Source organism: Ranitomeya variabilis, chromosome 4 (genome assembly GCF_051348905.1).
Source record: "Ranitomeya variabilis isolate aRanVar5 chromosome 4, aRanVar5.hap1, whole genome shotgun sequence".
NCBI lineage: Eukaryota > Metazoa > Chordata > Amphibia > Anura > Dendrobatidae > Ranitomeya > Ranitomeya variabilis.
In genome coordinates, this window is record NC_135235.1 from 532225149 (window position 1) to 532252332 (window position 27184).

The 27184-nt window shown below is 44.1% G+C and overlaps 2 protein-coding genes across 2 annotated transcripts; both read right to left on the bottom strand.

The window, feature by feature from the left end:
• Positions 1-12586: 12586 nt before the first annotated feature.
• On the bottom strand, positions 12587-15160 carry LOC143769122 (protein kinase C delta type-like). Its single transcript, XM_077257702.1, has 4 exons — positions 14984-15160; positions 14265-14816; positions 14095-14138; positions 12587-13944 (listed from the first exon to the last, which is right to left on the bottom strand). Exons 1-3 carry the CDS (start codon positions 15079-15081, stop codon positions 14114-14116), a joined length of 675 nt encoding a protein of 224 aa, XP_077113817.1. The 5' UTR covers positions 15082-15160; the 3' UTR covers positions 12587-13944; positions 14095-14113.
• Positions 15161-15246: 86 nt separating this feature from the next.
• On the bottom strand, positions 15247-17015 carry LOC143769123 (protein kinase C-like 1). The gene is made up of 2 exons (XM_077257704.1): positions 16571-17015; positions 15247-15490 (listed from the first exon to the last, which is right to left on the bottom strand). The coding sequence occupies exons 1-2, from the start codon at positions 16814-16816 to the stop codon at positions 15278-15280; spliced, it is 459 nt and encodes a 152-aa protein (XP_077113819.1). The 5' UTR covers positions 16817-17015; the 3' UTR covers positions 15247-15277.
• Positions 17016-27184: the final 10169 nt, after the last annotated feature.

Genomic DNA, 27184 nt, shown 5'->3' on the forward strand with positions numbered 1-27184 from the left:
AGGGGAATTTAGGTTACTGTGACTGTCAAAGGGGCACACAGGGCATTATTACTTTCTAGGGGACAGAACGTGGGCACTATTTTCTAGGGCACTTGCACATTGGACTATATTCTAGAGAGTTGCTTTAGAATTTAGAGGGCACACAGAACCACACAGCAGGTGCAGTAATAGGGTCACATACGGCAGCAGCGGCTCAGTATTGGGGTATCAGTAGGATGAGGAGTTTGTGCAGGTTGGGAATAGATGGTGATGGGGCTGGAATATGAGAAGTGAAATGTGTCTTTGTTGTATTCTCTGCAGACAAGTCGTGGCTGGAAGAAGTTGTCATGTCGGTCTGGGCCAGATGGAAAAAACGTGAAAAGTGAACGATTCCATCAGAAAGACATAGACACCATCTATAACTGTACTGTAATCTTACATGTTCTGTAGCACTGGTATCTACCACTGACCATATGGCAGTAATATGAATGTTGGTCTTTATATAGAGATTATCTTCAGTAACAGCGCGGTCATCTGCTGAGGTTCTCCACTATTAAGGTGCGTCACCCAGTTATAATCAAGGTTACTTGGTTAGGGGCCCACTCAGAAGTTTTGCCCCCCCCCCGAACCAAAACCGAGTGGTACTGCACCAAGTATATAAGAATGGATTGTGGAGGCAACAGATTCAGGAGTAAAGTCGTACACCCACACCCACAATACTCAATTTTCTGTAACTGGCCCTGGCGTGGCAAAGGCAGCTCACTCACACAACTACTGCCTGGGACCAGATTACAGTATCGCATTGTACTCTTCTTGACGTCCAACCAACAATAGCGCTGTCGGCGCTGTCTCTCTACGTCATTGCTCTGCTTTTCGTTGGTTGGGGTTCTCTTCCTTTCACCATTCTGTTTTCTATCTTTTCTGCCCATTTTCCTGAGTCACACCTTACGGGGTGGGCCTTTCCCTTCCACTTGGTTTTACTGCAGCGGCCACTTCTCGCTGTAGGCTAAGGCTAGGATCACATTGCGTTAATGTGTGCACGCTAACGGACAGCGTTGCACGGCGAAAATGTCGCAATTAATGCCGTGCAACGGGTCCGTTAGCGCACCCATTGACAGCAATGTGAAATTTCCCTGTAGCGCATCGCTAGCGCGTGCCTTTTTCGGCTCGCGCTAGCGATGTGCCGTTCTTCTGTTGGCGCGCCTCGGACGCTGCTTGCAGCGTCCGCGGCACGCCCGAGGTCCGTTCCCCGCTCTCGCAGATCCCCGATCCGAGTGGGGACGTTAACGCGACCCCTAACGCGGCCCCTAAATAAACATTGCGTTAGCGCAATCCGCTAGCGCTAAACGGATTGCCCTAACGCAATGTGAACCTAGCCTTAGGCTGTGTGCACACGTTGGGGATATTGATACGTTTCTGCAGCGTTTTTGGACGCGCGGAATTGCATCAAATCCGCAGTGTAGTACAGTAACAATGATAGTCAATGGGAATTTGAGAATTACTGTTCACTGCGTTTTTTTTCCGCAGCATGTCAATTTTTTGTGCGGAAACGCAGCGTTTCTGCACCCATTCACTATACATTGAGTAAGGCAAATCCACACATCAAAAAACGTATGACAATCTGAAATACATACGCAAGTAATCCATCAATTCCCCATTAAATCCGAAAGCATTTTGGCCTGCGTTTTCTGCCAAGAGATGCAGATTATGTGCGGAAAATTCCGCAGGCCAATCCGCAACGTGTGCACATACCGTAACACTTCGAGCCCCTCCAGTAGGCATAACCTTTGGAGGGCTAGACAGCTCTTTGTGCCCTTTCATTCCTTCTACGCCCACGATGGGAGGGACCGGCTGGTTGTTATGCGCCACTAACCGCCATTACAAAGCTAGTGTTTGGCGCCATACCTGACTGTGTAGTGGTCACCATACTTCATGGAACTTGAGTCTTCCCAGCACTATTTTGCTCTTTTGGCTGCAATACTTGATCCTGCTGAGTATGTCAAGTGTAACGTGGCACAAGGCGATAGCCGTGGGCTAGGTACTTGTCTCTTACGCTCCAGCACATTACATGAAAGTGGCTGGGTGTCAGGACTTGCACTATGGGGGCGCTACACCTTTGCAGGCTGCATGGAACTGATGACTTTGGTTGACCAGTTCAGATATTTTACAGTTCAATGCGGGAGACACCAGTCAAAAATAATAGTATAGTTTGTCTGATTTGTTATGTCTTTTTACTCATGTGCAGGCATTGCAAGCCCTTAAGTATCCATGTTTAAGACCACTAGCAACTAGCTAACTGTCACTATATGAGTAGTCGTAACCAGGAATAAAGGGGTTACACTTTTTATATATCCATTTAATTTCCTATTTGAATGGAGCTATGGTCCAACATGTTCACCCCTGTGCACTACTATTGCTTCATTTCATCCAGCCATCAACAACTTATCATTTATCATGTGGATAAGTTGTTATGATGGGCCAACCCCTTTAAAAACAGCCCAGGCAAGATCATACTGTATATTCCAGTCAACATATCCAAAACATGGCCGCTACCTATGAATTTTCAGGTTTGTAGTACTCTACTACATCACTAGGTGGCAGTATAGAAGTGTGCATAATGGCATTTGATCTACCTTTCTCTAAAGTGCTGTGCTGTCTAAGGCTGGGGTCACACTAGCGAGTTTTACAGACGTATGAGAGGCGCAAAAACTACGCATTGCACACGGACCAATGATTTTCTATGGGGCAGCTCCTATCTGCTGTATATTTCTCAGCCGTATTTTACGGGCGTAGAAGATCAGCGTATTGCGCAAAAAATCCACCAATGAAAGTCTATGGGGGCGAGAAAAGTACGGATTACACATGGACCAACAGTGTGACTTGTGAGAAATAGTGCGGTGTACAGTAAAATCACACTGACAGGTTAGAATAGAACAGATATAATAAATGTCTACACATAGTATAGGGAGATCATGGGCGGACATACCGCCTGTTCAACCTGTGCAGCTGCACAGGGGCCCGGAGGCTCCAGGGGGCCCCTGCAGGCAGGGCCAGCGTTAGGGGCAGGCAGCTGCCTAGGTCCTTGCTCCCCCAGGGGTCCTCAGCTAGCGGCACATCACGCAGCTGCTATGGGGCCCCTGTGAGGCAGGGGGCCCGCCAGCGCCGACTCCCCCGCCACATTTAACTATACCGGCGTCTGCCGGTACAGTTCAAAGCAATGATGGAGGAGAGAGTGTCACCTGACGCTCCCTCTCCCATCATCCTCCCGTCTGCCTCTGTCAGACACTGCCGTGCACTCACTGTGTGCCGGCAGGAGCAGGAACTGGAAGCAGCGCGGGCATGAGGAGAGGTGAGGAGTGTGCTGTGTTGTTGTTTTTTTTTTTACTCTATAACAGTGAGTACTGGACTGTGGGTCCATTCTGGGGGGGAGAGCTGCGCTGTATACTATGAGGCAGTGTGCTGTATACTATGAGGCTGCACTGTATACCATGAGGCTGTGTGCTGTATACCATGAGGCTGTGTGCTGTATACCATGAGGCTGCGCTGTATACTATGAGGCTGCGCTGTATACTATGAGGCAGTGTGCTGTATACCATGAGGCTGTGCTGTATACCATGAGGCTGCGCTGTATACTATGAGGCTGCGCTGTATACTATGAGTGTAGGGGTTTCACTCACTCAGGTGGCGACGGCTGACACTTAGGAGGCAGGTTCCAACAAAAGTTCAGAGGTTTATTGCTTCATAAACCAGTTAGCATAAACAGAAAAAAAACAAATAGCCTTTAACTCAGGCAAAAGGGAAAAAACAACTGTCCGTTCCTTCAGGCTCAGACCTGTAGCCTTAACACCCTCTGGAGGCTAGCACCTCCACACATATCCACTGTGTTAAGCATTAGCCTGTCTTATATAGAGCTAACCACACCCAGTAACCCATCACATGATTAGCCATGTGGTCTGACATCACCACAGGTCCTGAAACACATATATATACATGGTTATGTGCAACAAAGAAATACTCCAGGCTACATTACAGCAACAAGCCACCTATGCGACACATATCTCCCGTCGACTACACACCCTTTAGCCATGCTACATGAGGCAGCGCTGTATACTATGAGGCAGTGCTGTATACCATGAGGCTGTGTGCTGTATACCATGAGGCTGCGCTGTATACTATGAGGCTGCGCTGTATACTATGTGGGCTGTGTTGTATACTAAGGTGGGTACATTATACGTTATCTTCTATGGGGGAGGCTGTGTTATATACTATGGGGGGTGCATTATATTCTATGGGGAAGGCTGTGTTACATACTATGGGGGGCTGCATTATATTCTATGGGGGCTACATTATATTCTATGGGGAGGTGGACTGTATTATATTCCATGGGGGGCTACATTATATTCTATGGGGGGGCTGTATTAGATTTTATGAGGGAGGATTGCATCATACTCTTTGATGGGGCTACATTATATTCTATGGGGAGGTGGGCTGTATTATATTCTATGGGGGGGGGTTGTATGTTTGGTATTTTTCGTTACCCCTGTTCATATTATCTTGTTTGTCTGGTTGGTATATTACAGTACACTATTAATCACCTCCTTCCTGCGTGCGGTAAGGGTGCAGACTGAGGGTGGAGCTAAGGCAAGGTATGTGGCCACAGCATCTTCATAATCAGAAATAACCTGGGGAACAGGGCAAGCTAGGGGCCCCTAGTGTTAAGGACAGGGAATGAGCCCCTGGTCTCAGGACACCCGACAACAGAGTTGTGACAAATACACTCCTCAGTCCTCCAAATAGTATAGTACACTAATTTTAGTCCTCAATATTGTATAATACACCCCCCATAGTCCTTCATGTAGTGCAATCCACCCCATAGTTCTTCATATAGTATAATGCATTCCCCATAGCCTTCCATACAGTATAATGCAGGTTCCATATAGTGCATATAGTATAATGCACTCCCCATAGTACGGTAGAGTGTAATGCAGCCCCCATAAAGGATAATGCACTCCATAGTCATAGTCATTGATAGAGTATGATGGAGCCCCCTCAGAGTATAATGCATCCCCCCCTCAGAGTATAATGCAGCCACTACATAGAGTATAATGTAGGCACCCCATAGAGCAGTGTTCCCCAACTCTGGTCCTCAAGAGCCACCAACAGGTCATGTTTTCAGGATTTCCTTAATATTGAAGAGGTAATTATTGCATCACCTGCACAGGCAATAATTCCATCACTTGTGCAATACTAAGGAAAACCTGAAAACATGACCTGTTGGTGGCTCTTGAGGACCGGAGTTGGGGAATACTGCCATAGTGTATAATGCAGCCACCCCATAGAGTATCATGTAGCCCAACTGTCCTGCAGTATTATGGCTGCACGTACTCACTAATATATGAAAAAAAATACAATACTCACCTCTCCTCCTAGTTCCCCCGCTGCTGCAGAGCGTCTCAGCAGCTCCACTGCCCGGCATAGCATGGTGCGCGATTAATTGACGTCATCGCGTACCCACTGCATCAGAAATAGAGGGGAATGATGGGAGAGGGAGCTTCAGATGACGCTCTCTCCTCTATCATTGCTTTCAACTGTATCGGCATCCCCTGACCCACAGATCCCATAGTGGCCTCATGGTGTGCCGGTATTAGCGGCTGCGTGGTATGCCGCTATTAACGGTATACCACTGGCTGGGGGCCCCTGGAGGAGTGAGGGTACTAGGCAGATGCCAAGTCTGCCTACCCCTAATGCTGACCATGGATCTATGAGAGCTTTATGGCACCTCTGTAACAGTGGTAATGTGAGGGGATGTGTCATTACACCATGTACTGTTCAGGGTGTATGAAAGCTTAGTGATGTCCCCTGTAGGAGCGATAATGGTGGCCATTTTGATTGTCATCCTTTATTTCCAGATACAGATCACTAGGAAATGACACAAAAGCTGTTACTATCACATCTCTTGCTGTGGACGCCTCTCTGCAGGGGATTCTCCTTCTTCATTAATCTTTTCTGGAGGATCTAATCAGACTGGCTGTCTATGATATGGGGGTCTGGTATAGGAAACCCATTCTTCTCTGTCCTGTTAGGAAGTTCTGAGGTAATAGAGGATGGAGCGTCTCAGTGTTCTCATTTATTAGCGGAAATGGAGAAAGGCCCCAGAGTCTCCTGCTCTGGACCTGACGCTCCCAGGAATCAGAGCAATTACCTGATTTATCCCCATAGGATATTGTCATGGTTCCCAATGGCAAGGGAACGTAAGAAACATATAAATAACGAACGAGCTCTCGGGTGATGGAAACTCGAGTTGACCGTGAGCTAAATCTACCACACAACTAACAGTAGCCAGGGAGCATACCTACGGCTTCCTAAATGCCACGCGCCAGCCGGAGGACTAACTATGCCTGGTAGAGGAAGAAACAGACCTGGCTTACCTCTAGGGAAATACCCCAAAAGATGATAGCAGCCCCCCACATGTAATAACGGTGAATTAAGAGGAAAAGACATACACAGTATGAAAGTAGATTTAGCAAAGAGAGGTCCACTTACTAGATAGCAGAAGGATACAAAAGAGGACTTCACGGTCAACTGAAAACCCTTTCAAAAACCATCCTGAAATTACTTTAAGACTCCTGTGTCAACTCATGACACAGGAGTGGCAATTTCAGCCCGCAAGAGCTACCAGCTACAGAGAATTACAAAAACTGCAAACTGGACAAAAGGTACAAAACAAAAGGACAAAGTCCACTTAGCTGATCAGCAGACTAGTAGCAGGAACATGCAACCGAAGGCTCTGGTTACAATGATGACCGGCAAGGAAATGACTGGAGAGCAAGGCTAAATAGGAAACTCCCAAACACTGATGGAAGCAGGTGAACAGAAGCAGCAAAGTGCAAACAAGTCACCAGTACCACCAGCAACCACCAGGGGAGCCCAAAAAGCGGATACACAACAGTACCCTCCCCTTAAGGAGGGGGCACCGAACCCTCACAAGAACCGCCAGGGCGATCTGGATGAGCCCTATGAAAGGCACGAACCAAATCCGAGGCATGAACATCAGAGGCAGTTACCCAAGAATTATTTTCCTGACCATAGCCTTTCCATTTAACCAGATATTGAAGTCTCCGTCTGGAAATACGGGAGTCCAAGATCTTCTCTACGACGTACTCCAATTCACCCTCCACCAGCACAGGAGCAGGAGGTTCAGTAGAAGGAACCACCGGTACCTCATATCTCCGCAACAACGACCGATGGAACACATTATGGATAGCGAAAGATGCCGGGAGGTCCAAACGAAAGGAAACAGGGTTAAGAATCTCCAAAATCCTATAAGGACCGATGAACCGAGGCTTAAATTTGGGAGAAGAAACCCTCATAGGGACAAAACGGGAAGACAACCACACCAAGTCCCCAACGCGAAGGTGGGGACCAACACGACGACGACGGTTAGCAAACTGCTGAGTCCTCTCCTGGGACAATTCCAAATTATCCACCACTTGTCCCCAAATCCGATGCAACCGATCCACCACCGCATCCACTCCAGGACAATCCGAAGATTCAACCTGACCAGATGAAAACCGCGGATGAAACCCTGAATTGCAAAAGAAAGGAGAAACCAAAGTGGCAGAACTAGCCCGATTATTAAGAGCAAACTCCGCCAACGGCAGAAAGGCAACCCAATCATCCTGATCCGCAGACACAAAACACCTCAAATAAGTCTCCAAAGTTTGATTAGTTCGCTCCGTCTGGCCATTGGTCTGAGGATGGAATGCAGACGAAAAGGACAAATCAATGCCCAACCTGGCACAGACTGCCCGCCAAAATCTAGACACGAAATGGGTACCCCTGTCAGAAACGATGTTTTCCGGAATACCATGCAAGCGAACCACATTTTGAAAAAACAGAGGGACCAACTCAGATGAGGAAGGCAACTTAGGCAATGGCACCAAATGAACCATTTTAGAAAAACGGTCACACACCACCCAGATGACAGACATCTTCTGAGAAACGGAGATCCGAGATAAAGTCCATAGAGATGTGCGTCCAAGGCCTCTTAGGAATAGGCAAGGGCAACAACAACCCACTAGCCCTAGAACAACAAGGCTTGGCCCGAGCACACACATCGCAAGACTGCACAAAAACACGCACATCTCGAGACAGGGAAGGCCACCAGAAGGATCTAGCCACCAAATCTCTGGTGCCAAAAATTCCCGGATGACCTGCCAGAGTAGAAGAATGAACTTCCGAGATGACTCTAGTGGTCCAATCGTCAGGAACAAACAGTCTACCAGACGGACAACGATCAGGTCTCTCCGCCTGAAATTCTTGCAAAGCACGTCGCAGATCAGGAGAGACAGCAGACAAAACCACCCCATCCTTAAGGACACCAGCAGGTTCAGAATTCCCAGGAGAGACAGGCTCAAAACTCCTAGAAAGAGCATCTGCCTTCACATTCCTAGAAACCGGTAAGTACGAGACCACAAAATTAAACCGGGAAAAGAACGACCAACGTGCCTGTCTAGGATTCAGGCGCCTGGCAGACTCCAAATAAATTAAATTCTTGTGATCAGTCAAAACTACCACCTGATGTCTGGAACCCTCAAGCCAATGACGCCACTCCTCAAATGCCCACTTCATGGCTAAAAGCTCCCGATTACCAACATCATAGTTTCGCTCGGCGACCGAAAATTTTCGCGAAAAGAACGCACAACGTCTCATCACTGAGCAGTCGGAACTTCTCTGCGACAAAACCGCCCCCGCTCCGATCTCGGAAGCATCGACCTCAACCTGAAAGGGAAGAGAAACATCAGGCTGGCGCAACACAGGGGCAGACAAAAAGCGGAGCTTAAGCTCCCGAAAGGCCTCCACAGCAGCAGGGGACCAATTGGCCACATCAGCACCCTTTTTAGTCAAATCCGTCAGAGGTTTAGCAACGCCAGAAAAACCAGCTATAAATCGACGATAAAAATTAGCAAAGCCCAAGAATTTCTGAAGACTCTTCAGAGAAGTAGGCTGCGTCCAGTCGTAAATAGCCCGAACCTTGACAGGGTCCATCTCAATAGAAGAAGGGGAAAAAATGTACCCCAAAAAGGAAATTTTTTGAACCCCAAAAACACACTTTGAACCCTTTACACACGAATTCTCCCGCAAAACCTGAAAAAACCTCCTGACCTGCTGAACATGAGACTCCCAGTCATCAGAAAAAATCAAAATATCATCCAAGTACACAATCATAAATTTATCCAAATATTCACGGAAAATATCATGCATTAAGGACTGAAAGACAGAAGGTGCATTAGAAAGGCCGAAAGGCATTACCAAATACTCAAAATGGCCCTCAGGCGTATTAAATGCGGTTTTCCACTCATCCCCCTGCTTAATTCGCACCAAATTATACGCCCCACGAAGATCAATCGTAGAGAACCACTTAGCCCCCCTTATGCGAGCAAACAAATCAGTCAGCAAAGGCAACGGATACTGATATTTGACTGTAATTTTATTCAGGAATCGATAATCAATACAAGGCCTCAGAGAGCCATCCTTTTTAGAGACAAAGAAAAAACCGGCTCCTAAAGGTGATGAAGAAGGACGAATATGTCCCTTTTCCAGGGACTCCTTAATATACTCGCGCATAGCAGCATGTTCAGGTACAGATAGGTTAAACAAACGACCCTTTGGAAATTTACTGCCAGGAATCAGATCTATGGCGCAATCACAATCCCTGTGAGGAGGGAGTGAACCAATTTTAGGCTCTTCAAAAATATCACGATAATCAGACAAAAATGCCGGAATCTCAGATGGAATAGATGACGAAATGGACACCAAAGGAGTGTCCCCATGAGCCCCCCGACATCCCCAGCTTACCACAGACATAGCTTTCCAGTCAAGGACTGGGTTATGAGCCTGTAACCATGGTAATCCAAGCACCAAAACATCATGTAAATTGTACAACAACAAGGAAGCGAATCACCTCCTGATGGTCTGGAGTCATACGCATAGTCACTTGCGTCCAGAAATGTGGTTTATTACAAGCCAAAGGTGTAGAATCAATACCCTTCAGAGGTATAGGGACTTCCAGAGGCTCTAAATCAAACCCACAGCGCCTGGCAAAGGACCAGTCCATAAGACTCAGAGCGGCGCCAGAGTCCACATAGGCATCCATGGTAATAACTGATAAAGAACAAATCAAGGTTACAGACAAAATAAATTTGGACTGTAAAGTGCCAATTGAAATAGACTTGTCAACCTTCCTAGTACGTTTAGAGCATGCCGATATAACATGAGCAGAATCACCACAATAGAAGCATAACCCATTTTTACGCCTATAATTCTGCCGCTCGCTTCTGGACATAATTCTGTCACATTGCATTTTCTCTGGCGTCTCTTCAGAAGATACCGCCAAATGGTGCACGGGTTTGCGCTCCCGCAAACGCCGATCAATCTGAATTGCCATTGTCATGGACTCATTCAGACCTGTAGGCGCAGGGAACCCGACCATAACATCTTTAACGGCATCAGAAAGGCTCTCTCTGAAATTTGCCGCTAAGGCGCACTCATTCCACTGAGTAAGCACAGACCATTTACGAAATTTTTGGCAGTATATCTCAGCTTCATCTTGCCCTTGAGATAGGGTTATCAAAGCTTTTTCAGCTTGAATCTCCAAATTAGGTTCCTCATAAAGCAACCCTAAAGCCAGGAAAAACGCATCCACATTGAGCAACGCAGGATCCCCTGGTGCCAATGAAAATGCCCAATTTTGAGGGTCACCTCGCAGCAAAGAAATTACAATCTTAACCTGCTGGACAGGATCTCCTGAGGAGTGAGGTCTGAGAGAAAGGAATAATTTACAATTATATTTGAAATTCAGAAACCGAGATCTATCTCCGGAAAACACCTCTGGTGTAGGGATTTTAGGTTCAGACATAGGAGTATGCATAACAAAATCTTGTAAATTTTGATCCTTCGTAGCAAGATTATTTAAACCTGCAGCCAAACTCTGAGGATCCATCTTTAAACAGGTGAGCTCAGAGCCATTCAAGGATTATAAGGAGAGAAAGGCAAAGGCAGTAATTAGAGCTGAAATACAACTGATCCAACTATGGAGCAAGCATAGGGGAAACGAAAAAGAAAAAAAAAAAAAAATTTACAGACTTCTTTTTTCTCTCCTTTCTTCTGCCAATAAGTTTAACACTGGCCGGTCATACTGTCATGGTTCCCAATGGCAAGGGAACGTAAGAAACATATAAATAACGAACGAGCTCTCGGGTGATGGAAACTCGAGTTGACCGTGAGCTAAATCTACCACACAACTAACAGTAGCCAGGGAGCATACCTACGGCTTCCTAAATGCCACGCGCCAGCCGGAGGACTAACTATGCCTGGTAGAGGAAGAAACAGACCTGGCTTACCTCTAGGGAAATACCCCAAAAGATGATAGCAGCCCCCCACATGTAATAACGGTGAATTAAGAGGAAAAGACATACACAGTATGAAAGTAGATTTAGCAAAGAGAGGTCCACTTACTAGATAGCAGAAGGATACAAAAGAGGACTTCACGGTCAACTGAAAACCCTTTCAAAAACCATCCTGAAATTACTTTAAGACTCCTGTTTCAACTCATGACACAGGAGTGGCAATTTCAGCCCGCAAGAGCTTCCAGCTACAGAGAATTACAAAAACTGCAAACTGGACAAAAGGTACAAAACAAAAGGACAAAGTCCACTTAGCTGATCAGCAGACTAGTAGCAGGAACATGCAACCGAAGGCTCTGGTTACAATGATGACCGGCAAGGAAATGACTGGAGAGCAAGGCTAAATAGGAAACTCCCAAACACTGATGGAAGCAGGTGAACAGAAGCAGCAAAGTGCAAACAAGTCACCAGTACCACCAGCAACCACCAGGGGAGCCCAAAAAGCGGATACACAACAGGATATAACGATATCGGGGCTCATCCAGCTTTATCTCATGTGTGACATTGATCCCCAAACTCCAGTCCTCACGGCCCCAACACATCATGGTGTCAGGATTTCCTTCATTTTGCACTGAGGATGGAATTATTATCGAGGCCTCAGAAGCTGCCGCAGGTTCTCTCCCCCGAGAAATACGAAGGAAATCCTGACACCATGATGTGTTGGGGCCATGAGGCCTGGAGTGTGGGGGACACTGCTGTATGCGCCCACCAGACATAGGGGGCAGTATAATAATGACTACATGGCCGAGCAATGGAGTAAAGACAACACAAAGGTATAGGGGTAAAAAGAAGATTTTATTCATAGATGAGGTTATTATATATTATATATCATGTATATGTGTAAATTATTCATCTATCAGACTAAATCTATCTATGGGCCATGTTGGTCCAGAGGAAGGTGAAAACCCCCTGTGAGGAATCGGCCAATTATCCTCATATTAGGGGGGGAAAATTCCTTCCTGACCCCAAATATGGCGATCAGAATGAATCCCAGGATCAAGGGCTCATAGCTAATGTGTATACGTAAGTTTAATGTAAAAAATATATATTATTTAAAATTATTATATTATTATTATATAAATGTTTATTATATAAAAATAATTTCTATTTTTCGGCTAATTTACATTTATATTTGTGTCGACTATATTATTGTAAATCCAAAATATTATATTATTATTTTACATAAATTATATATTTTTTATTATAAACATAAGAAGCTACTTATTTATTCTATTTTACTAAACCTATCTATGGGCCGTGTTGGTCCAGAGGAAGGCGAAAACCCCCTGTGAGGAATCAGCCAATTATCCTCATATCAGGGGGGAAAATTCTATCCTGACCCCAAATAAAGTATGGCGGTCAGAATAAATCCCAGGATCAAGAGCTGATAATGAACCGATGAGATTAAAGTAAAAAAATGTGTTGTATTATTTTTTTCCTACTAATCTGGTAGCATGTTTGGACTAATTTATGTCTATATTTGATTAGGAAACATTTTTTCAACTAATAATATTTTATTTTGTATCTTTTTTATGCTCTAAAAGTGTGCACTTACTTATTAACCTATGACACTAAATGTATGTATCAGCCGTGTTGATCCAGAGGAAGGCGAAAACCCCCTGTGAGGAATCGGCCAATTATCCTCATATCAGGGGGAAAAATTCCTTCCTGACCCCAAATATGGCGATCAGAATGAATCCCAAGATCAAAGGCTGATACCTAACCTGTGTAATGTACCTAACCTGCGTAATATACCTGTAATGTAAAATAATATATATGTTTCTTTACTTGGACTATTATTTATAGGAACTATTTTTTCTTTTAAAGTAAGAACATTTTATTTTATTATAACTTTTTTTGTGCTACTAGTGTGTGATTCTACTTATTAATCTATTATACTAAACCTATTTAAGGCCGTGTAGATCCAGAGAAAGGCGAAAACCCCCTATGAGGAATGGGCCAATTGTCCTCATATTAGGGGGAAAAAATCCTTCCTGACCCCAAATATGGCGATCAGATTAAATCTCAGGATCAGAAGCCGATCTATGTCCTACATCTATGTGCTGATATGTACTGTGTGCTATGTGTGTGCCTGTACTGATGATGTAGTGTGGGGACCTGCACTGACCATGTAGTGTGGGTGATGTGTGATGGGTGCGATACTTACCAGGCCTGTGCTAAGGTGAGTTCAGGGATAATGGCCGCTCCTTACATGCTGCTGCTCAGCGGCCCCAGGACTGAAAGGTGCGACTATTGTTCCCGAACTCACCAGATGGAAACTTAGCACAGGCCGCTCCTGGGGTAGAAGATCTTCGGGCTGGAGGGATGTTAGATGCCAGCCCAGGAGGTCAAGGGTCTGGGGCAGCAATGGCAGTGGTCCGGCATGAAGATGGTATAGAGAGAGATGATGTTGAAGGGCAGCCGAGGTGACGTACAGCAGCAGAGACGTGAGGCACGGGTCAGGAGGCATGGAGTTCTGGGCAGTTGGCACGGGCTCATCCTGCAAGACATAAGAGGAAGACAGGAAATCTATCTACCGGATCTTATGTTATATTAGGGGAATGGTCTTTATAATGAACCATTCTGCTATATAACATCAGATACAATGTATTGACATAATAGGTGTCCTGTGTGTACATCGGTCACTCACCAGATGGTCGTGAATTCTTTCACAGTCCAGATCTTTTCATCCACCTAAGAAAAATAGAAACATAAAGTCACTGTCAGAAAAAGTGAAAAAAGGTAAGATCGATGATGATGATTACCACAATGAGAGAACAGCACCTGATGAGTGTTATCCCCAGAGGAGGAGATACTTACCAGGTCCAGCTTGGTGACACGTACGTAAATCCGGCCACAGGGTGAAGGACTGTGTGCTCCGGCCACTGCAGATGGTGGTTCTCCAGAACTGGCCTGAATGGTGTAAATGGTGGCTCTACTCTCCTTTCCTCCAGATCCTCCCAGCCGATGGTGGTAAAGAATGGATGCGCTCTGATGTTCCCGCTCACACCCAGGCGTGTCTGAGGGTCTTTGCGCAGCAGCTTCTTGATGAGATGTTTCACGTCACCATGAAGCCAAGTTGGAAATTTTGGCTTCTCATTGATGATGGATTTGAAAGCCATTTGCTTGACGGGGCCGTTGTAAAATGGATATCGCCCTGCTGCCATCCTGGACACCACAATCCCTAGGCTCCACCAGTCCACTGCTGCGCCATACCGTTTTCTACGATGCACCTCAGGGGCCATGTAATGGAAAGTGCCCGTCACTCCAGAGATGTTTTTGGAGGAGGAGACGCCATCTTGGGCAAGCCCAAGGTCGATGATACGGATGTGGCCATCTGCATCCAACATGATGTTATCCGGCTTTATGTCACTGCAATGAAAGAAGAAAACAAAATAAGAAATCTGTCCAGTGATACAAGAGATGGAAAATGGGTTACTACAAGATATGGTAGACTAGGTGGCAGGACACCAGGAAAGCCGGGGGCCATATCTACAGCTTGTAAAGGGGACAGAGAGAAGGAGGAAAGTTCTGCTTACCGGTGGACGATGTTGTGTCCATGGAGGAACTGGAGGCCACATACCATCTCTGCTGTGTAGAATCTGATGGAGAGAACAGAGTGCAGAATCAATGTCATGAAATCCTTCTCTGGCAATCCCCAAATATCATGGCACCCCACCTCCTGCTTTCAGCACCCTAAATATATGCCCTGCCAGTGCTCCCCTAGCTGCACCCCGACCTCAGGTTTTTTCCTTTTCTCTTAGTTCTCTTTTAGGTACATTCTCTGCTTTCTCACCTCACATTGCCGATGTTCAGGCAGCCGCACATCCTGGTCAAATCCTCCACGCTCCACCGGACAGGTACTCCATGATGAAATATGCCCTGATCTGAGACTGGTGTGCGGCATAGAGGTGGCACAGGAATGGGCAGTGTCTGGCCGCCAGGAGTATCCGCCGCTCTCTCAAGATGATGTCCTCGTTGTCCCTTTTGGTGATCATTTTGACGGCCACGTTGATGTTACTGCCGGGGACAGATGCCAGGACCACCTGAAAAACACAAATGGAGAATACTTAGAAGGTGTCTGCAGGGGTGGAAGGATCTGGATTTTATAGTCCACAAGGCGCATGAGAAAACTGAGTGATCGCTCAGTCTGCTAGTGACCAGGACCATATAGAGGAGCAGATCTATCTATCAGAACAATGCACTACCTGCTCCATGGATGGGCTATGGAGAGGTCTTAATAAATATTCGTCATTTTAATATTTAGTTCATAAAACAATAATACACATGAAAATATTTAACTTTGTAATACATTTTATCAGCCAAATCGGCTTCTTTCTCTGCCAGGACTGATTTTTTATTTTCAAAATTCTATGTACCTGGGTAAACTCTGTATTTAGTGAAGACAGATTGTTACATTACTGAGGGGAGATGACAGTTGGTGCTGATAATATTCTATGCAGAAGGGAGGGGGGAGGAGGAGGGAGGAGTTTTGCATTTAGCCCCTCCTCTCCACTACATAGAATATTATCAGCACCAACTGTCATCTCCTCTCAGTAATGTAACAATCTGTCTTCACTAAATACAGAGTTTACCCAGAAATTGAGAATATAGAATATGAAAAATCAGTCTTGGTGGAGAAAGAAGATTTATCTGATTAGAATTATTACAAAGCTGCTTATTTTCATGTTTGCTATTGATTTATGAAATAAAAATTAAAATGACGATGACTTTTTAAAGGGTTTTCCTCTGTTACCATATGGAAATAAACAGAGTAAGCATTAGTAGAGGCATTGAGTTGGCATTAGTATGGTCCAAATATCATTGATTATCTAGATTTAATAAAAACACAGAGACAAATTTATGTACAATATGGCAGCCTGATAGGAGAAAAAAACAATGTCCCCTGCCCTCTACAGCTGTGACCCCTGAGATGAACCCTCCAGTATAGAAGAATACCAGGTTATAGCAGCACTAGCTCTAACTATGGTGATGTCTTATACCTCATCTCACAGAAGGACACTACAATGAGCAATAACAAAGCAAGACATGGCTGATAACAGAGAACAATACATGGGGATATATGAAAAATCTCAGATTTCAAATAACAAATATGTAGGCCTTACTTTGCCAAAGGCGCCTCTACCTAGGACCTGGTGGATGTTGAAGCGGCTGATGTTAAGCCTGGCATAGGGGCCGGATGATCCAGGGTCTCCGCTGCATCCAGGTGTTGGCTCCTCCAATCTGCTGTTGTCTCGTCTCCTTTTCTTCTTTAATCCGGTCACGCTGTCCTCTTCCCTCTTCCTCTTCTCCTCGCGCCTCTTCTCCTCGCTCCTCTTCTCGCTCTCTTCTCCTCGTCCAGTAGTCGCCATTCTCCGTAATCTCTTCCCGCCTGTAGACCTCGGTCCAATCACTTCAGCCGACAGTTGAAAGTAAACGGCAGTTGGTCGTGTGCAGGTGACCAGAGGTCAGAGGTGATGGAACCCTCAGGTGGCTCCTGCCAGGCAGCGGCTCCTGGCCCTGCTCTGCCCTATACACTGTGATGTGGGCATCATGGGTGACAGTTTAGAGTCCAGAGGAACGGCAGAGAACTTCATGGCGACTTCCAGTGGTTTATTTATTAGATTATTAATCCCTCTATGTGTTTCATCATCGTCCCATTTTATAACTTACATTATTTTTGTATTGTAAAGTTAATATTTTTATTAGTTTTTCTGTTTCTTATCACATATTTCCTCGATGTCGCATTTCCCTTTATCATTTCTCCCAAGAGTCTATTCCACCAAAGTGGTGCGCACCTATTACCCCCAGTGCCACCCAGCCGGCTCTACTGCACCTCATGGACAGAATACACGGAGCTGTAAACTCTTCCTGAGCTTTTATATTCTCTGTATAACCAACACTTTATACCAATTATTACCTCTTACCAGGAATATGGTGATATTGGGGCAGTATATAATAAAGCCATCAGTGCTATATATAATACAGGTTGTACCGTTCCCAATAACCCATCACATGTGATTTACAGTAATCCCACCACAACCCATGGGAAGGACGGGTCACTGCTGCTCATCTCTGGGGTCACCGAAATCTTCTTCTTCCTCTTTATAATATCGCTTTATTTACATGTAACACAAAGAAAACAATTAAAACCCCCATAAATGAAAATTACCCTGTTATTACGGCTTCTTTGTGCTATTGTGTCACAGTCACAGGCAGTGAATACACCGTACCATTTACTGCTGCAGTCAGCGATTAGTTATATACTGGCGGATAGTCACTGTTATTGTAATGCAGGTCCTGTCGCCCTAAATCTATAAACATTAATCCCCCAACATGTTTTGCCCGCTCTCAGGCATCATCAGGAGAATGGGGATTAAAGGAGTAAGATGTCACCGCTCACTCCCATATTATTTGTGGTGCAGACGACTTACGACGTCACATCCACACTGACATGTGAAGACATAGCACAATCAGCAGGTGTCCTAGTCTCATAAACAGGACAGGACACAATTATTGACAACTATGAACACACCTGAGAGGGCTACCTTCAGGGGAATGTCATTAAATTAGACATATGACATCAGACACCATTTAATGGGTGATCTATCACACCCGATGTCCAGGTGGGAAAATCTACATTGGTCTCCTTGCTAGAGAACTTCACGTATGTATCAAGGAACATGTAAGAGACATGGACAAATCTAGGACAGAGGATGATCTTGAACAATTTAAAACCCTACTAAGATATTTTCAACAATTCCATCATAGGGATTCAAGTCTTCTCAGAGTTCTTTTGAGACCGAGAAGTGGTGATCTCAAGAAAACTCTCGCTTACGTTGAGAGCAAGTGGACTTTTAGATTGGGTACCGACCAGCCTTAATGAAAATCTGGGGTTTGGTTTATTTTTAGAAATATGGAGGCATCTTTTGGGAGGTGGGTTTGTGTTTTTTTTATTGATTTTGACTCATATTTGTTTGCTCTGCAGTATACAGCCATGAAGGCCGGATTTTAATCCACCTATCTATATCCATGTATGTGATGATTTCTACTTTGTGAACATTTTTCATCCTATAAAGAGATGGAGAATTGGGGGAGGAAAGTCTTCCTACAAACAAGCTTGTTTTTCTCTGCTATTGTACTCCATGGATCTGTTGCAGAATATATGAACTCTAGAAATGGTCTCTGGCTAGACTGTGAATTCTTTATTATTTTTTTCTATGAGACATTATGGAGCCTTGATAGACTGTTGAACAGCCGGGATTGTGAACCTCTTTATGGACTTGATTTAATTATGATAGATGCTTGTGGACAATCAGGTTACGGATTTTATCATTTGCTTTAATGAATTGATAATTGATATTATTAGCTTTCTACAAAATTATTTTCTCTATTATATGGCCATATGGTATGTTGACACATTTAGACCTATTTTTATCTGTGTTATTGGGGACCATACTTTTCACTTTATATTTTTCCCTATTGTTGCTCTGCCTTTTTCACATCTTTTAACCCTTTGTAACTTACCTCTGTTTACATCAATTTCACTTGTGCAATTTTGGCAGAGCCTTATGCTTTGCATACACTTATTTATATTATATATTTTTACCCCTTTTTATACTTTCTCTTATGATCCCCTAACTTTTCTGCTTTGGTAGTGATAATATGCTCAGATTTTTAAGTGTTAATTTCTATTAATAAAATTGATTTTATGGTTGAACATATTCTTTGATTCCCCTGTTACTTTAATTACACCTATTGGGGTTTTTTCTGTTCATAATGCTTTTTGAATTTGGACCTGTTATTTTTGATATTTTTTCTTGGGAAACTTCTTGTTTAACTACTGAAATATGTCATCAGTAAATGCACTCAATACTTTGTCGGGGCTCCTTTTGCATCAATTACTGCATCAATGCGTCGTGGCATGGAGGCGATCAGCCTGTGGCACTGCTGAGGTGTTATGGAAGCCCAGGTTGCTTTGATAGCAGCCTTCAGCTCATCTGCATTGTTGAGTCTGGTGTCTCATCTTCCTCTTTACAATACTCCATAGATTCTCTATGGGGTTAAGGTCAGGCGAGTTTGCTGACCAATCAAGCACAGTGATACTGTTGTTTATAAACCAGGTATATTGGTACTTTTGGCAGTGTGGACAGGTGCCAAGTCCTGCTGGAGAATGACATTTCCATCTCCAAAGTGCTCTAAAATGTCCTCGTAGATGGATGCTCTGACTTTGGTCTTGATAAGACACATTGGACCAACACCAGCAGATGACATGGCTCCCCAAACCATCACTGATTGTGGAAACTTCACACTAGACCTCAAGCAGCTTGGATTGTGGCCTCTCCACTCTTCCTCCAGATTCTGGGACCTTGATTTCCAAATGAAATGCAAAATTTACTTTCATCTGAAAACAACACCTTGGACCACTGACAACAGTCCAGTTCTTCTTCTCCTTGGCCCAGGTAAGAGGCTTCTGGCATTGTCTATTGGTCATGAGTGGCTTTACACAAGGAATGCAACACTTGTATCCCATGTCCTGGATATGTCTGTGTGTGGCGCCTCTTGAAGCAATGACTCCAGCAGCAGTCCACTCCTTGTGAATCTCCCACAAATTTTTAAATGGCCTTTTCTGAACAATCCTTTCAAGGCTGTGCACCTTTTTCTACCACACTTTTTCCTTCCACTCAACTTTCCATTATTATGCTTGGATACAGCACTCTGTGAACATTAGCTTCTATGGCAACAACCTTTATTGGCTTACCCTCCTTGTGGAGTGTCAATGACTGCCTTCTGGACATCTTTCAAGTCAGCAGTCTTCCCCATGATTGTGGAGCTACTGAAACAGACTAAGGGACCTTTTTAAATGCCTTTGCAGGTGGATTTTTTGTTAATTATTCTAATTTACTGAGATAATGACTTTTGGGTTTTCATTGGCTGTAAGCCATAATCATCAACATTAACAGAAATAAACACATGAAATACATCACTCTGTTTGTAATGACTCTACATAATATATGAGTTTAACTTTTTGTATTGAAGAACTGAAATAAATTAACTTTTTGATGTTGCACATCCCTGGAATCAGGGTTTCTAGCTCTTTATTATGCTGCTCTCAAATTACAAAAAAAACTATTGAGAAATTCCCTTTATGGGTGCATGTCTTTAAATATGTGTAACTTGTTCTGTGTATAATATTTAATTTTTTTAGATTTTTACATAGAAAAGCATTTTTGGGGATTTTTTTCCCCATATTTTTGTAGATTGGTGACAAAGAGACAGAGGCATGGGCGGACATACCGCCTGTTCAACCTGTGCAGCTGCACAGGGGCCCGGAGGCTCCAGGGGGCCCCTGCAGGCAGGGCCGGTGTTAGGGACAGGCAGCTGCCTAGGTCCTCACTCCCCCAGGGGCCCCCAGCTAGCGGCACATCACGCAGCTGCTATGGGGCCCCTGTGAGGCAGGGGGCCCGCCTGCCGCCAGCGCCGACTCCCCCGCCGCATTTAACTATACCGGCGTCTGCCGACACAGTTCAAAGCAATGATGGAGGAGAGAGCATCAGCTGACGCTCCCTCTCTCATCATTCCCCGCTCTGCCTCTGACAGACACTGCCGCGCACTCACTGTGTGCCGGCAGGAGCAGGAACTGGAAGCAGCACGGGCACGAGGAGAGGTGAGGAGTGTGCTGTGTTGTTTGTTGTTTTTTTTTTACTCTATAACTGAGTACTGGACTGTGGGGCCTGTTGTGAACTCTATTTTTGGGCTCCCTCTAGTGGTCACAAGCGGTACTGTGTGGTGTTGTCTTTCTGCAGGTTGCAGCATCAGCTGGTTCGTTATCCTGGTTGGTTTCCTATTTAGCTCACCTGGATACTCAGTTCCTTGCCTGCTATCAATGTATTCAGTGCTCTTCAGATTCCTTGTGACTACCTTGCTCCCAGTCCCTCCAAGACAAGCTAAGTTTTTGTTTGTTTATTTTTTGATTATCAGCATTCATCATGTTTCTTGTCCAGCTTGCTAAAATGTGATTTCCTCGCTTGCTGGTTGCTCTAGGGGACTGAGTTTCTCCCCCCACACCGTTAGTTGGTGCGGGGGTTCTTGAAATCTCAGTGTGGATATTTTGTAAAGGTTTTTTACTGACCGCACAGACCCCTTTTCTATTTTCTGCTATCTAGTATTAGTGGGCCTCATTTGCTGAATCTGCTTTCACCCCTGTGTATGTGCCTTCCTCTTACCTCACCGTTATTATTTGTTGGGGGCTTCTATATCTTTGGGGATTATTTCTCTGGAGGCAAGTGAGGTCTTTCTTTCTCTCTAGGGGTAGTTAGTTCCTCAGGCTGGCTCGAGACGTCTAGGATTTTAGACACGTTCACCGGCTACCTTTAGTGTGTTGGATAGGTTCAGATTTGCGGTCAGTCCAGTTTACTACCTCTCTAGAGCTTGTCCTATGTTTTGTTACTTAGCTGGAGTATTTTGTGATCCTCAACCACTAAGGATCATAACAGGGGCCATTCTGGGGGGGAGAGCTGCGTTGTATACTATGAGGCAGTGTGCTGTATACTATGAGGCTGCGCTGTATACCATGAGGCTGTGTGCTGTATACCATGCGGCTGCGCTGTATACTATGAGGCTGCACTGTATACTATGAGGCTGTTCTGTATACTATGAGGCTGCGCTGTATACTATGCGGGCAGTGCTGTATACTATGCGGGCAGTGCTGTATACTATGCGGGCTGTGTTGTATACTAAGGTGGCTACATTATACGTTATCTTCTATGGGGGAGGCTGTGTTATATACTATGGGGGGTGCATTATATTCTATGGGGAAGGCTGTGTTATATACTATGGGGGGCTGCATTAAATTCTATGGGGGCTACATTATATTCTATGGGGAGGTGGGCTGTATTATATTCTATGGGGGCTGTATTAGATTTTATGAGGGAGGATTGCATCATACTCTTTGATGGGGCTACATTATATTCTATGGGGAGGTGGGCTGTATTATATTCTATGGGGGGGCTGTATTATATTTATATTCTATGAGGGGTGATTGCATCATACTTTATGGGGGGGCTACATTATACTATATGATGGTGGCTGCATTATATTCCATGGGGGTTACATCATACTCTGTGGTGTGGCTGCATTATGCTCTATGGGGTGGCTACATTATACTATATGTGGGCTGCATTATACTGTATAAAGGACTATGGGGAATACATTATACTATATGAAGAACTATGGGGTGCATTATACTGTGGGAAGTGAATTATAGGACTGAGGACTGAGGAGTGTATTATATGGAGGATTATGCGGTGTGTATTTTACAATATGGAGGACTGTGGTGCACATTATAATATATTGAGGACTATGAGGTGTATTATACTAAACAAGTAAAATGCTGCCTATTCATCCATTGATTGGATTGGTTATGCCGGAACAGAAATCATTGTTCTCAGCAGCACATCGCCGTTGTAAACTGTAGGTGTGCTGCTGGTAACATGATACTGTATGGTGATCTGTTAGTGATCTATTAGTGATTGTTCTGTTCCCATCATTCTTTCTCAGACGGTGTAAAGAGGCCGGGAAACAAGCGTTGAACAACTTCAGTATTGTCGATCACATTCCTTTAGTGGCCTGAACTCAGCGCTTATAAATACAACAAAAATGCTTCTGTGTGATGTGCAATATGTTAGGATTTGAGGCCCCATTTTAAACTTTGCCTAGGGCCCCACTTTGCCTAAAACCATCCCTGCCTGCAGGGTGGCTAATAATGAGGGCAATCTGGCCAGTTTATCCGTCTCCGGGGGGCCCCTGGCCAGATTGCCATCATGGGATTGCAGCTCCGCTGCCTGCAAGAGAAAAAGGCAGCGGAGCTGCAGGGAATGGATCCATCCTGCTTCCTGCCACACAGCAGCGGCTGAATGACATCATCATTTAGCGCCACGGCTGTGTGAGACAGGAAGCTGCCAGCGATGGTGCGGCTTCAGGATACTGTGTGAGCAGAGGTGAGGCGTGTGTGTGCAGAGAGGTGAATGGTGCTGTATGTGTGTGTAGGTGGAGGAGAGGGCAATGATGGGGGTGACAGGGCCGAAGGCAATGATTGGGTTGATGGAGAGGGCAATGATAGGGGTGGTGGGGCAGGAGGAAATGATGGTGGCAGTGGAAAGGACAATGATGGGGGTGGTGGGGAGGAGGCAATGATGGAGGTGGTGGAATGGGCAATGATATGGGGTGGTGTGGGAGAAAGCAATAATGGAGGTGGTGAAGAGGTTAATCATGGGGTGTGGGGGAGAGGGCAATAATGGGATGCGGGGGATTTATAATGGGTTTAAGAATAGGGGGAGGTGGAGGAAGACATTATTATTGATTATTATGTCTAACAGTCCCTTAGTATAAAGTGTAGTCACTTATGTATAGCACAGTCTCTTAGCTTTGTCGCCTTAAAAGGAGGGGGGCCCAGGCACATTTCCTGCACAGGGGCCCCAAGCAGTCTGTGTCCGCCCCTGAGGGAGATATACAGTACAGACCAAAAGTTTGGACACACATGGTCCAAAGGAGAGTGATGGGGTGCTATGCCAGATGACCTGGCCTCCACAGTCACCAGACCTGAACCCAATCGAGATGTTTTGGGGTGAACTGGACCGCAGAGTGAAGGCAAAAGGGCCAACAAGTGCTAAGCATCTCTGGGAACTCCTTCAAGATTGTTGGAAGACCATTCCCGTGACTACCTCTTGAAGCTCATCAAGAGAATGCCAAGAGTGTGCAAGGCAGTCATCAAAGCAAAAGGTGGCTACTTTAAAGAACCTACAATATAAGACATAATTTCTGTTGTTTCACACTTGTTTGTTAAGTATATAATTCCACATGTGTTAATTCATAGTTTTGATGCCTATAGTATGAATGTACGATTTTCATAGTCATGAAAATACAGAAAAATCTTTAAATGAGAAGGTGTGTCCAAACTTTGGTCTGTACTGTATATATATATATATATATATATATATATATATATATATGTCAGTGAGACACACACACACATATATATATATATATATATATATATATATATATATATATATATATATATATATATATATATATTTCATACAGCGCTAGATAGCAGAAAAGCCGGTAATTCAATTGCCGGCTTTTGCTATCTCCTTCCCAAACCTGACAGGATATGAGACATGGTTTACATACAGTAAACCATTTCATATTCCTTTTTTTTTGCATATTCCTCACTACTAACGTTAGAAGTGTGTGTGTGCAAAATTTGGGGGCTCTAGCTGTTAAAATAAAGGATTAAATCGTGGAAAAAACTGGCGTGGGCTCCCGCGCAATTTTCTCCGCCAGAGTGGTAAAGCCAGTGACTGAGGGCAGATATTAATAGCCTAGGGAGGTACCATGGTTATAGGCCCCCCTGGGCTAAAAACATCTGCCCCCAGCCACCCCAGAAAAGGCACATCTGGAAGATGCGCCTATTCTGGCACTTAGCCTCTCTCTTCCCACTCCCCTGTAGCGGTGGGATATGGGGTAATAAAGGGTTAATGCCACCTTGCTATTGTAAGGTGACATTAACCCTGCTGTTCTGTTAGGTCAAAAATGACCGTTTTTGAAATTCTATAATGTTATAAAAATTCAGCGTGTGATTCTGAGACTTGAGGCTCCCTGACTTTTCGTCATTAGGGGGGTACTCTCTGTGGGAATTTTTTTTTTTTTTTAATTTTTGTTTACTTTATTTGGTACAATTTTTTTTACACTTGTACTGTTCGGTCAAAAATGACCGATAGGCCTTTATTCAGCTCTCCAGACAATTTTTGACAAAAATAAAGGTGCTATCACCTCATTTTGAACTATATATTGCATCTACTACTATTTATCAATGTATCTGACTACTTTTGGTCAGAACAGATTTACACATACCAACATTTTCAAGTTGCGATACAGCCGACGGATTCGCTTCCAGTATAGCTATGCGCAATTTATTTCACTGGTTTTTATTTACCCTGCTGTTCATATAGATCTAGTTCCATTCAGTTGTCAACATTTCATATTGTAAATCATGATTTTCTGATTTTCCATGTGTTTGCTGGTTGTACAGTATTACACTGTACATAAATGTTAATTTATTTGATTCAAAAAATAAAAGTTTTTGATTTAATTTTTCATCTGATTATTGAAAACCATGTTCACATACAGTAAAACAATGCAACAGGTAATCAAATAACACTTGAATTAGGTACAAATCACAACTTTGTTAGGTCCGGTCAAAAATGACCGGGAACAGTATAAGTGTATAAAAAACAACGTTTTTTGCCATTTTATAGAGAAAAAAGCTTTTTTTTTTTTTTTTTTTTGCCTTTGAAAAAAGTATATCTACATAATGTTTGATATTATTACTTATAGTTAACATTTAGATCAAGATTTTTCTTTTATCTGCAAAAATAATCAATTTTTACAAAAATCGAAAAAATACCATGTTCCCTTTTGGATATAAAAAAAATATAAAACAAGCTTTGTATTTATTTTTTTTTCTGGTATTTGAACAACCATCTTCACAAGCAATATAATAGTGCAAAAACTGTTTAAAAAAACCACTTAGATTAGCTAAAAATGATTATTTTATAAGGACGGTCAAAAATGACCGGGAACAGTACAAGTGTATGTGAAATCTAAACAGAACAGCAGGGTTAAGCCAGGTTAATAATGGAGAGGTGTCAATAAGACACCTATCCATTATTAATCCAATAGTAGTAAATGGTTAATAAAACACAAACACATTAGTAAAAAAGTATTTTATTGAAATAAAGACACATGGTGTTTTAATAGTTTATTATACTCTTAATCCAAATTATGACCCTCGTTCTGTAAAAAAGGAAAAATAAAAAAACAACAATATCCCATACCTTTCAGGCGCTCAGTCACGTCCCACGATGTAAATCCATCTGAAGGGGTTAAATAATTTTACAGCCAGGAGCCTGCTACTGCAGTCACCCCTGCCTGTAAAAACTGGGGAATGAATGGGAAGAAGGGGAACGTAGCTACCTAGACTTGCGGTGCTGAGCCCCCTGCCTGCATAACCTCATATGAACTCGAGCGTGCGATTTTTTCTGAATATTTTCTCACACTCGACTTCATTTTATTGCGGCCGCTAAACTTTATCAAATGCACAAGAGACAGCATAACTGCAGCAATAATAACACAGCAAAAACTCAGCAAACACTGCTTTTTGTAAGCAGCTTCTCTACTTCCAAGAGAGCAGGTTTCCTGTGGAAAAAAATGCAGCCTTAGCGCTTGTGCACACGCTGCGGATTCCATTGTGGAATTTTCCGCAGCGGATTTGATAAATCCGCAGTGCAAAACCGCTGCGGTTTTTACTGCGGATTTATCGCGGTTTCTAGTGCGGTTTCCTCTGTGGGTTTTCACCTGCAGATTTCTATTGGAGCAGGTGTAAACCCGCAGCGGAATCCGCACAAAGAATTGACATGCTGCGGAATATAAACTGCTGTGTTTCCGCGCGTTTTTTTCCGCAGCATGTGCCCTGCGGATTTAGTTTCCCATAGGTTTACATTGTACTGTAAACTCATGGGAAACCGCTGTGGACCCGCAGCGGCGGAAATGCTGCGGTTCCGCAGTGAAACGCAGTGTGTGCACATACCCTTACTCTCGTTTGCTATCCCCAAACGCCAGCACTGTACAAAAGTAATATTTATCTCACTTTCACCTGACATTATCTGCAGACCTGT

What these genes read in the sequence shown, in the direction of transcription:
- LOC143769122 (XM_077257702.1), bottom strand. Translation starts at nt 15,081, where the DNA reads ATGACATTGATTCTGCACTCTGTTCTCTCCATCAGATTCTACACAGCA. An exon ending in GGACACAACATCGTCCACCG is followed by an intron (nt 14,817 to 14,983) that starts GTAAGCAGAACT and finishes CTTTCATTGCAG; the next exon opens with TGACATAAAGCCGGATAACA. An exon ending in GTGTCACCAAGCTGGACCTG is followed by an intron (nt 14,139 to 14,264) that starts GTAAGTATCTCC and finishes TATTTTTCTTAG; the next exon opens with GTGGATGAAAAGATCTGGAC.
- LOC143769123 (XM_077257704.1), bottom strand. Translation starts at nt 16,816, where the DNA reads ATGGCGACTACTGGACGAGGAGAAGAGAGCGAGAAGAGGAGCGAGGAG. An exon ending in GTAGAGGCGCCTTTGGCAAA is followed by an intron (nt 15,491 to 16,570) that starts GTAAGGCCTACA and finishes TGTGTTTTTCAG; the next exon opens with GTGGTCCTGGCATCTGTCCC.